An 11,065-nucleotide genomic window follows, 5' to 3' on the forward strand; every position below is an offset into this window, starting at 1 on the left:
GTAGTAATAAACGCATGTGGAAATCCTCGGGTGTTTACTTCAAACACATGGAAGCATTAAACTTAAAAGGCTGTAAAGGTCATACGTTGAAAATACAACAAAGTTCCTCTATTTTATACGTAAGAACAATCTAAAACTAAAGATTTGTTAGACTTATACAGCTGTAAGCTTTTAAAGCCTTCAGCCACATGGACTTGTCTTCAGGCTCTGTTTCATTTTAGTCACAGAAACAGGCATCCTCGTTCAAAAGGGTCCAAATCCATATACCCTTTTTCGAATCATTTAATTCACAGCATTTAAAGGTTTAAACTTCCTTTTCTAAAGAAGTTACTGTAATATTTTGTCTGTCTATGAAGAAATAACTTCAAAAACGTGATGCACATAGCGTCACTGACTTTTGCGGTATCTGGCCTCACGGTCATAAAACTTTCGAGCATGATTTTTGTTCTCAGACTCGAAATTCAACCAATCAAAATGCTGGATTTCATGTTTCGAGCATGATTTTTGTGCTCCGAGCACTGAGCAAAGTTTTATGCCTTCAAGGCCAGGTCTGTTAGTCTGAGATTTCTCTGACGTCCAACGTCTGTTATGCCAGACAAGCTGGGGCCGTGGGACGTCAGAGCATGTCCATATAAAAAAGTGGATATTTGCCCACCCAAAATGGATGTTCTTCATCGCCTCTGGAGCCGTCTGAGGCTGAGGGCCTTGGAATTATATAAATCGGGCATCAATCTCTTCATTTTTCATTTATCTTTTCATATATGTAAGTTTCACCTACCTGCCAACCTTTATTTTTCTATATTTTAACAGTTTTTACAGAGACCCATCGGTTTCGCGACATTGTTTGCACTCAATTTACTTTCGCACCCTACATGTTCACCCCTGAAGTCTGTTCGCACCCTACATGTTCATGCCCAATTTTTTTATTGGTTACAATGATAACAAACTATTCAACACATAATAAAACGCTGTAAGAATCCCAATTCCTTTTGAAACAATGAAAAAGAAATATTTATAGATACACTATTATACCAAAAAATGATTAAGGTTTTATAAACACATAAAAAATGTTGTCATAATCTCACTTTATTTTTGAAACAAAGAAGAAAAAATATATATATATATATAAGTCATGTAAGTATAGATTAATACACTAAACCTAAACTAATACCGAAACATGATTAAGATATAATTATCCAACACACAAAAAAGAAAAAAACTATACCAATACACTTACTATGTTTACCATTTATTCAAAAATGTTGTCAGATTTGCACTTAATTGACTAGAAACAATAAAAAAAAAACTATTTATTTCAATACACTAGCCAAAACATGATTAAGAATTATCCAACACATAAATAAAATACTTGAAATATTGTTGTCAGAATAACACTTAAATTAAAAACAATGATATTTTTTTTTAATAGCAATAAACTTGCCTTGATACAAAAAAAAACTTGTCAGAACTTCATATTATTTGTATATAATGATATATATATTTATAGCAAAACACTTACCAAAACTTGTTAGAATTGGGCACGAATGTGTAGGGTGCATACAGACTTTGGATGCGAACGTGTGACCGTGTAGGGTGTAAAGTGAAAGGGAGCGAACGTGGATGGGTGTGAACGTGATTGGGCGCGAACAGACCCGGATTCCACTTTTGCACCCTACACATTCTATCCTTTTAATTGGTTTTGTCTGAGACATATATAATACAGTATTAATATATAAATTATGTGTCTTTGGTTTTGTGTTTGATAATTTTGTAATGAAGTTTTAGTAAGTGTATTATATTTTTTTTTAATTGTTTTCAAAATATCAGGAAAATATGTAATGGAAATGGAGATACCTAATTGTGGCCGATTTTTATTGTCAGATTATAGTTGATAAAGAAACAATTTTGAAAGGGACATGTGTTAAATATGGACTGGCTAATATCGTAATATTTTTTTATAATAAATTAAATATCAATAAATGTAATTCAAACAAAGTTTTAAAGTGATTGTAGTGTATCCAACTTGTAATCTGTCACTTCAATTTTGTTATATTTCCATTCAATATATAACAGAAGGTTACTGAGTGCAAACAGTCTAGTAAAAAAATGGTGCAATTGCATTCCAAAATTCAAAACTATTATAGAACACTTCACATCAAATAAATCTCACTTATTTTGGTAAATTTATAAGACAAAATATACATTTACTTTTTGATATAACTGGGTAATTTATTGAGTAGTTCATATAGATTTTTCTATCAGACACTTCCAACATCCATAAATCTCACAAAGTTCAGAATTTTATCAATTTTATACTGAATTTTATACAAAAGTATCAGATTCATTTCCTGTTAGATATACTGTTCCCAGAAAATATTAAAGTGAGATTCACTCAGTCTTCACGCTTAACCACAAGTCTTACAGCATTGGCTTGTAAAACTGCTTTCCAGCTTGTTAAATTCTTCCCCACAAGCCAACAGGACCCAACTAATATGTTAAAAAAAATTGAGCTTCTAAATCTGGCTTGTGAACTCAAAAGTTAAGCTTGAGAGCTCAGATTGGGACAACGTATTTTTTGTGTTGAATAAATGTTAATCATGTTTTGGTTAATGTATTAAATTGAGAATCTCACAATGTGGTAGATTATTTATAAGTGCACCACAATTTGGAGGTTATTTCTTTCTAAAATGAAAAAATCCATAATTTATCATAATATGCAAACATTACTTTATGATGGACTTTTGAATTGGTACACCATATACTTTTTCATTATAAATTATTTTTCTTTATAATTATGAAACCCACTTTACAATTGTTACATCTTTTTCAATAATTTATTTATTCAAAAACATGCTGTTGGGAATGTATGTGTCATTTTGGTCTCTTTTGGACAGTTGTCTCATTGGCAATCATACCACATCTTCTTTTTAATATGTGTTGTGAAAAATCAGGGACCTTATGTCCCTGAATTAATACAGTACATCCTTTATCCAAATTTTATTTTTATCATGTAGAATGATGACAGAGGATTTAAAAGGAACGCCGCTTGGTAAACCAAGACAGCTGTACAGAGCAGTGTCATTTGAAGATATTCCAAAAGGGGCCATTCCACTTTCAAAGATTGAACTGCTAACAGTCATGAGAAGAAGAATCGCAAAGCATGAAAACAAATTACAAATGTACGTAAATATAGAAATGCATGATGAGTAATATGTAACTTACAATAAAGAGCACATAGTCTTTCAGAAAGGTTAAGGCAGCTCATATAATTTACAAGTAAAACTTTTTTGTCCCAGTTTTGCATTGATTTGTAAAAGTACATGGTTTATATTATTCCAAGGTTATGCTAATAATATTGTGAATAATGCGACTAAGTGAGATAACCAAATTACAATAATAAGAACTTGCATTCTGATATAAGATACATTGATTTGTCTGCAGATTTTTGTGGGATCGCAATAATTTATTTCCTATTTTTTTTATTTTTCAAAAATTACAATAATGATGGCACACATTTATTTCTGAACAGCAAAGGAAACAATTTAGAGTGGGGTGCCCATATTTACCGGGGACACAATTTCGCAGTTTTATGAATTTGAGGTGTAAAAGTTCAAAGGATGGCTGAAATGGAAGAAATATGCAGATAAATTATATTTTATTAACAAATATGTTAGATTTTTAAACTTAGACAAAATTTCGGCACTTACCACAAAGGACCGAAAAACTGACAATGATTTTCGTCCAAATTCCTGAATCAAAAATACGATTTCAAAGAAGTATTTCTTTGTTTTAAAATTCTTTAAAATTTGCCCTAAGTTCTTTACACCTTTGAAATGTCTGCTTTTCATCTATAACGAAATTGATTTAATAAATATTGTTAAAAGCTGCAGTTATCTGGTTTCAAATAGATGTGTATAAACGGCAAATAAGTGTAACCCTTCAACATTACAGCAAGAAATTTCAAATAGCCTTTAATCTAACTTTTCAGATGATTTTTTTTTCAAAGAAACATGTTTTCATGCTAAGGATATTGGGCTTTTTAGGTTTTCTTCATATAAAGTTATCATTAAACTTCAAAAACATAAAGACCTGAACATAAACTGCAGAAAACATGAAAAGTTATGGCGAAAATGAACACCCCACTCTACAAATAAGATAACATAGGAGATGAACACTGGCAAAGGTCCTGAAATGTCATTGACAATTCGTGGCTAATTCAAGGTGACTGTGCCCATGTTTGGTATGGGAGGACTGAAAACTCATTTGAATCACAGTACTGAGGAATATTCAAGTTCTATTGAAAGGTAGTAAATCATTCAGGAGGATTTGTAGTTGTAAAAGGCAAATGTACAGACAATCACAATACATATTAAATTCTTGTCAACCTGTGGAAAAAAGTTCACAGGACAATTTCGTTTTAAAATATACCACTAAAACTTTGAAAACTAAGTAAAAAATTCTGAATTTTATAACATGTAAACTGATAGATTTATATTCAAAGGGTGTGATAGTAGTCATTTACTAGAATAAGTCATATAGATATTCACATCTATTTATATGGGTTGCCTTCTACCCATTAGTCTTGCTATTTGCTTTCATAGATATCATATAGGCCTCTTGAAAATGTTACTCAAATCTGGTAACATTTTAAGAGGATTCCAAGTGCAGATGGCAAACAAAGTTAAAAATACATCAAAAAGCACTTTACAGTGTATACACCCCTGTTGAACTAAGCATTGGGATAACTCCCTCTACACTTCTCCTTCATGAATCATGGGTAAAATAACATGGCAACTGTGATTCCTACAAGTAGAGCAAGGGTTAACAATACTACATCATTCAATAATTTCTATTTCTTAGTATTCAATGTTGTATCTCACACACAAATCACTTCTAGTAATAAAAGATTTTTTTATTTTACCAAGGTATAGTTTAGAATGAGACCAAAACAATGAGAAAACATTGAATCAAGTAAGACAACTAAAATGTAAAAATTAAACTTAACAACACTGACTCCGGTTTTAATGTTTTATCACATGATGTTCTGAAAGGGAGGCAAATCCTGTTTCTGCATGCTGCTGCACTAATTTATAACTAGTTGTGTAAAAAGAACATTAAATTGGTAAAGGGTATACGTATGAATAAACATGTGAATTTTGCTAATTTTATCATTTCAGATGGCCATTAGCATTTAACCATATTGTTACTGGATCAACTGGACTTGCGTCTGCACTAGTTATCAATCACCATTACCGTAAAGTGTTCAGCCTAAAAAACTTATCCCTTGGACATACATATGGAATGACAGGTTTCATCGGAGCTGTGGTTCCCTATGCTTTACATAGTCAATTAGTTACTGAACCAATTCTCAAAGGCTATAATTCTTGCTCTTTATGTTTAGGCACACGTGCTGGAACCTTACAAATAGTAGGAGGTGTCTTGTACCCTATAGTTATATCATCATTATTATGCATTATACATGCTAGAAATCATTATACATATTCTGTGCCTAGTATCTCACAAGGATCTCTGGTGTTCAAAATGATTAAAACGACATTTCCATTTGGAGCCACATTAAGTGTGTTACTATTTTCTAATTTTTTAGTTGGTGTACTTTTAACTGAGAAGGAGATGGATGTATATGAACGAGTTTTTGGTCACAGTTTTGATCGTCCACCAGAGGAGGGAGAATTAGTGACTGATCTTAAAAAATAGATTTTTATAGTGTTAATGAATGTTAATGTATTTGTTTCAATAAACAGTTTACTTTTATAATGTTTACGATACGTTAGACCTATAAAAAAAGTGTTTGGCTCCTCTGAAAACCTCTAAACAAAAACTGTTATTGTATCTATCTGTAAAAGCTATTTAAGGAGGTTCGCGGGTATGAGATTTTCAGAAAAAAATTAAACTTCTATTTAACATTACAAATTTTATTAATTACCTTCAACAGTTGTTACTTTATCATATGGTACAAAAATTATTCCAAAAAATCAAATCGTGTTGACCCCAGGTGACTTTTAAAATGTTGTTATCATTGAAAAAACTCTAAATTATCTCCCTTTGGTTCAAAAATGCTATTTTTTGGCATTAAAATTGAAATATCTTTTTTAACTCATTGGTGACCTATATTTTTTATTGATGTTTTCAAAAAGCTGTACATAAACTAAATAATTGTAAAATTTAAGCGTTTTCCATAATTAAGTTTTTTTTTTATTTCGATATTACTGCTATTTCTCATATTAGTTCAACAGAAAAAAAGGACATTACAAAAATGTATGCTTCTTTCGACGGCAGATTGTTAACGTAAATGAACGGTGACCCCATTTTTTTGTTTCATTTTTCTATTAAGGATAAGATAAAGTTCATTTATAGAAAAATATAGCGAAATCTTATATTGAATAAAAAATTTCATTTAGACCCGCGAGCCCCCTTAAGGGTGCTCAATACAGACATATTTTTTTACCTCTTATTCAACAACTTACAACAATAGTAATTAATCTAATACAGCTAATAAAAAAATAATTATTAACAAGGAAAAATAGAAAAAAAAGATAATTCTTTCAATTGGTTATAATTTCTGCTTATGAACATGATGAAAATTATTATCAAATTTGTCATAAATCAATAAATTACTAGATTTTGATATACACATTTGAATGATCAGTTCAAGAATTTCACAAAATCCCTGATAACTTATTATAACATATACACCATACATGTGCATGTGCATGTTCTCCATACGACCTCTCAGAGAAATTATATAGATGTTTTCACGACCCAAGTGTCTTAATTGTTCAGAAACAACTCCTTTCATCAATCAAACTATTAACTTCCAGTGTTAATGATCTGTAGTATAATTGTCTAACAGTAACTTATGTTGGATTTTCAAACAGAATATGTTTGATATCTTCTGAATGGTTTGGCACATTTCCTTTATAGTTCTAGACATAACTGTCCATGCCCTTTATTTCATTGCCAATTCTACTGCACCAGATGTACATGTCAACAAATATGTATGGAATTTCTCGCTGCATTGAAGACCTATTTGGTGACCTTCTGCTGTTGTCTGCTCTGTGGTCGGGTTGTTGTGTCTTTGACACATTCCCCATTTCCATTTCCAATTTTTGTCTGAAGTGATACTCAAGGCTAAAATCGAAAAGCCAAAACCTCATACGAAATGCTGACTGAATAAAAAAGGACCAAAAGTATAGTCAAATAAGGTCATGTAATCCTAGATTTTCATGAGGGAGATATATTCCTTAATTCCTTAATTTAAAATGATGTCTAAAGTATTATTAAAGGCAGTGTCTGCGCGTACCCGCATGCGGGTACGAATAGTCAAATTGCCGTTTTAGGCTGCGCGTACCCACATCCGGTTTTCTAATAAAATGCCATCGAATCGGGAATGAAACGTGAAATATGTACAAAAATTATTGATAGTATGGGAATTTCGTGTAGAACGAGTGAAGAATATGAAAAAATAATATTTTCAAATTATATTTATTATTTAAAATTAAAAGCACAATGATGGAAAATTAAACTGTACAGTCCCTGAAAAGAAAAAAAAGAAAAAGAAAACTACTAAAATCAGAGACATATATATTATATGTCTCTGCTAAAATTAAAGCTGGAGTTTATAAAAATTCAAGAAGCTAGTTATAATATCAATTTAAACCAATTACAATAGATTCATGTCACTAATTAAGATTTGTAACATATGATTGTTTTGGCACAGATTTCAACCCCGGGCTGCACGTTTCAAATGTTGCCAGCCTACGTTCACGTTTCATTATTCATTATTACTTGCTTCTTTAATTTAAATTTTAATAAACTCATGCTTTAATTTTAGTAGTTTTATATATTTCAAAATTTCAGTTTCTGTTTTATATTTTACTTAAAGATTATTTTAAAATATCTTATGGGTATATTTTTAATTTATAACAAAATTAATCTTTAAATTTGCATTAAAATTTTATAATAGTATTAATTTCTATCATGTTTTTCTTTTACAGGGACTGTTTTCCATCATTGTGCATTTAAATTTGCAATGATTTCTATGTATCATTATTTAATAAATACAATTTGAAAATATTATTTTTCATACTTTTCACTCGTTCTACACGATAAGCCCATTCAATCGATAATTTCCGTAGATATTTCACGTTTTATACCCGATCCAATGGCATTTTATTAGAAAACCGGATGTGGGTACGCGCAGCCTAAAACGGCAATTTGACTATTCGTACCCGCATGCGGGTAAGCGCAGACACTGCCATTATTAAATGTCAGTTCGTTCATCAAAACTCTCTGATCGTTAAAATTTAAAACCATTTGTACCGTGGTAATGACACTTGATAGTACATGTATTTAGTTTAAACATATTTATTTATAGTGGATTGGGAAACAAGTTTTGCAACTTATATTAATCCCTTTCCACTTTGCGGGTGCGAGTGCTGCCTTGTAGCGGCATTAGCCTACTCTTTTTCGAAATCTACAAGGGTGTCTTTTACATGCAAGAGATATGGCTCTCTCTTAACACGGGTTAGCCATTTATCGTCCGCTTCCGACGGACTATCATCGTTTCCTTAAGACCATACTCGCAAATGGTGTCAAGGGAGAGCCGAAAATTCAGTACATGTATTCCACAGGCACTCGTCTCAGAAAATTATTCCTATATACTAGTACCTCTATATAACACTATATAACGGTAAATAGGATTATTTTTTTCTGAGACGAGTGCCTGTGATGTATTCCCAACTACTAGAAAATATGTGCCAACGAAATATGTTTGATATCGTTTGGATATATATCGCAAAGCTGGCAGATGTGGTCTGGGCATTCTATATTAAACTTGCACTATGTTGTTTGTGGCATACATATCACAGCGAGCATCTTAGCAGTTTTGAGTCCTATCTTTACTTCTGACACCATTTACTGATTTAGCATAAGATGTTAAGACTAAGTGGGCTGGTGGGACTTACAGATGACAAGTTTATTAAAAATTTTGTATTTGAGATGTAATTACTTATTGGCAACTTTGAATTCAGTTTCAAGCAGGTCTGTCCATGTCTTTTGAATTGTGCATTTGCACTGATGTTTGAATGCTCATCTTCATGGCTTTTCCTGCAATAAAATATAGAGTTTCGGTAACCTGTAAAGTTCAATTTCTTGATCACTAACAAGGAAAATTGTCATAGTTATCACTAACTCGAATAATTCTGCGCCCTCTAGCGGCATATAGCCTATCGAGCAATGTAGCAATCGGATTAGACGGAGATCAGCGGAATATAACGACTGACATTATTCGGGTTAAGTTATTACCTACACTGCTTGTTGTCTCAACAACAGATTCCCTGGTTTGTGACAGATAAATAAGTCCCGGTAAAAGCCACATACATATTCCGATTGCCTTAATAGTTCTATAAAACACGAGATCCATATCCTTTATAGTTCTAAATATATATGTACATGTCATTTATTTTACTAGGAAAATTCTGTGTACCAAGGACTTATATACGTCCCTGTGTGTACTGAAATAGATAATTTCTCGGATCATTTAAGAATTGAATGCTTCTATTTTGTAACTTCATTGGGGTGTAAAAGCGTTGACCGAAGTACATTTTGTATGAAGCGCGGAAACTAAAAATGTGCACACGGTCAACGCTTTTACAACCCTATGACATTACAAAAAGAAGCATTCAATACTTATAATTACATTTTTTATCAAGGATCATGAAAACACGATTTTATTCAAGTTTTTATTTAATTTACATGTGCACTTTATTGTGGGACCTCGTGTCATCATGAATGATAAATTTTATTGTGTAATGCAATTGCTTAAGGAATAACACGAGATTGCAGTGTAGCCTATCAGAATAACGTATTATATAATAAGATTTCAAGATTTTATTCATAACCTCAGACACATACTTGTGTACAAGAGGACAATATATACAAACATTTTAAGATAATACATAGCGAGACAGGACAAACGAAACACAAATACATAGTATAATATAAAAGACAATTGGTATAATTAGATTAAGTATTTTATAATTTACTTTGACACATATCAACAAAGGCAACAGTAATATACCGGTGTTCAAAAATCGATTAAGAAAAAACAAACCAAAAACTCCTAACCAATGGAATGTTCAATTGCTATGTTTCAACTGATTTTATCACAGTTATATTAATCTTTCATAATTTTATTAAAATATGGATGTTTTTACAAATAAATACACTAGACTTTTTTTCCTAGGAAAATTGATATCACATATTTTTATCTTGATTATTGCTTCAAATTCAATGTAACTCACACATGCACCAGCTCTTCTGAACCAGATGTACATTTCAACAAATTTGTATCTAAAGTGATACTCGAGTTTAAAATTTAAAATCCGAAACCATTACTGAAGAGCTGTCCTAACCAAAAAAGGACCAAAAATGTATGTTCAAATACAGAGCTTTGCATGAGGGAGATATATTCCTTAACAAAATATTCATTGACCTACAAACCATACATTTATGTGATTTTTGAGAATACAAATATCGATCCCCCAAGATATATTTGCTTTTAGAGCATTTTTTACATTTATGTAGGATTTGTTCAGAATAGCAATTTTCGGGAAATATTGTGCAACTAACCTTTTTATTTTTTGTTTCATTTGGGATAACTGTATGATGTCATTTAAGGTTCATATGATCTTTCTGATAATTTTATCGCACAAGAACCAGAAAATTGCTTTTTGTTTAATTATCGCAAAATTTAAAATGTTTATTCTTGACCGTCTTTGACCTGGCTTTAACGGAAATTGCACTGTACGATTTCTTTACGACAGGGTAAAACAGACAGTACGGATAATAAACTTTCGAATAATATATAATACAGCGGTGTGTTAGGTGGGTGCATTAAAGTCCTTAACCAAGAGGCTTTTTGAAAAATGTCACTCACCTATCTGACATGATCAATGAAACGTCTTTTTTGTGACCAGCGAGGCATTTAATGTTTAAATGTATATAAAAATCATGAATAAAATCATCACAGTTGGCTGAATACGTT

The 11,065-nt window shown here is 31.5% G+C and overlaps 1 protein-coding gene across 1 annotated transcript; it reads left to right on the forward strand.

Annotated features, from left to right (window-relative positions):
• LOC134712492 (uncharacterized) lies at positions 1–5,775 on the forward strand. The gene is made up of 3 exons (XM_063574093.1): positions 1–119; positions 3,015–3,179; positions 5,178–5,775. The coding sequence occupies exons 2-3, from the start codon at positions 3,016–3,018 to the stop codon at positions 5,713–5,715; spliced, it is 702 nt and encodes a 233-aa protein (XP_063430163.1). The 5' UTR covers positions 1–119; position 3,015; the 3' UTR covers positions 5,716–5,775.
• Positions 5,776–11,065: the final 5,290 nt, after the last annotated feature.

The sequence above is a fragment of the Mytilus trossulus genome, chromosome 3 (assembly GCF_036588685.1).
Source record: "Mytilus trossulus isolate FHL-02 chromosome 3, PNRI_Mtr1.1.1.hap1, whole genome shotgun sequence".
In the NCBI taxonomy this organism is placed as follows: domain Eukaryota; kingdom Metazoa; phylum Mollusca; class Bivalvia; order Mytilida; family Mytilidae; genus Mytilus; species Mytilus trossulus.

Coding starts and splice junctions, on each gene's coding strand:
- LOC134712492 (XM_063574093.1), top strand. CDS start 3,016: ATGATGACAGAGGATTTAAAAGGAACGCCGCTTGGTAAACCAAGACAG. Junction 3,180..5,177: donor CATGAAAACAAATTACAAAT/GTACGTAAATAT, acceptor TTATCATTTCAG/ATGGCCATTAGCATTTAACC.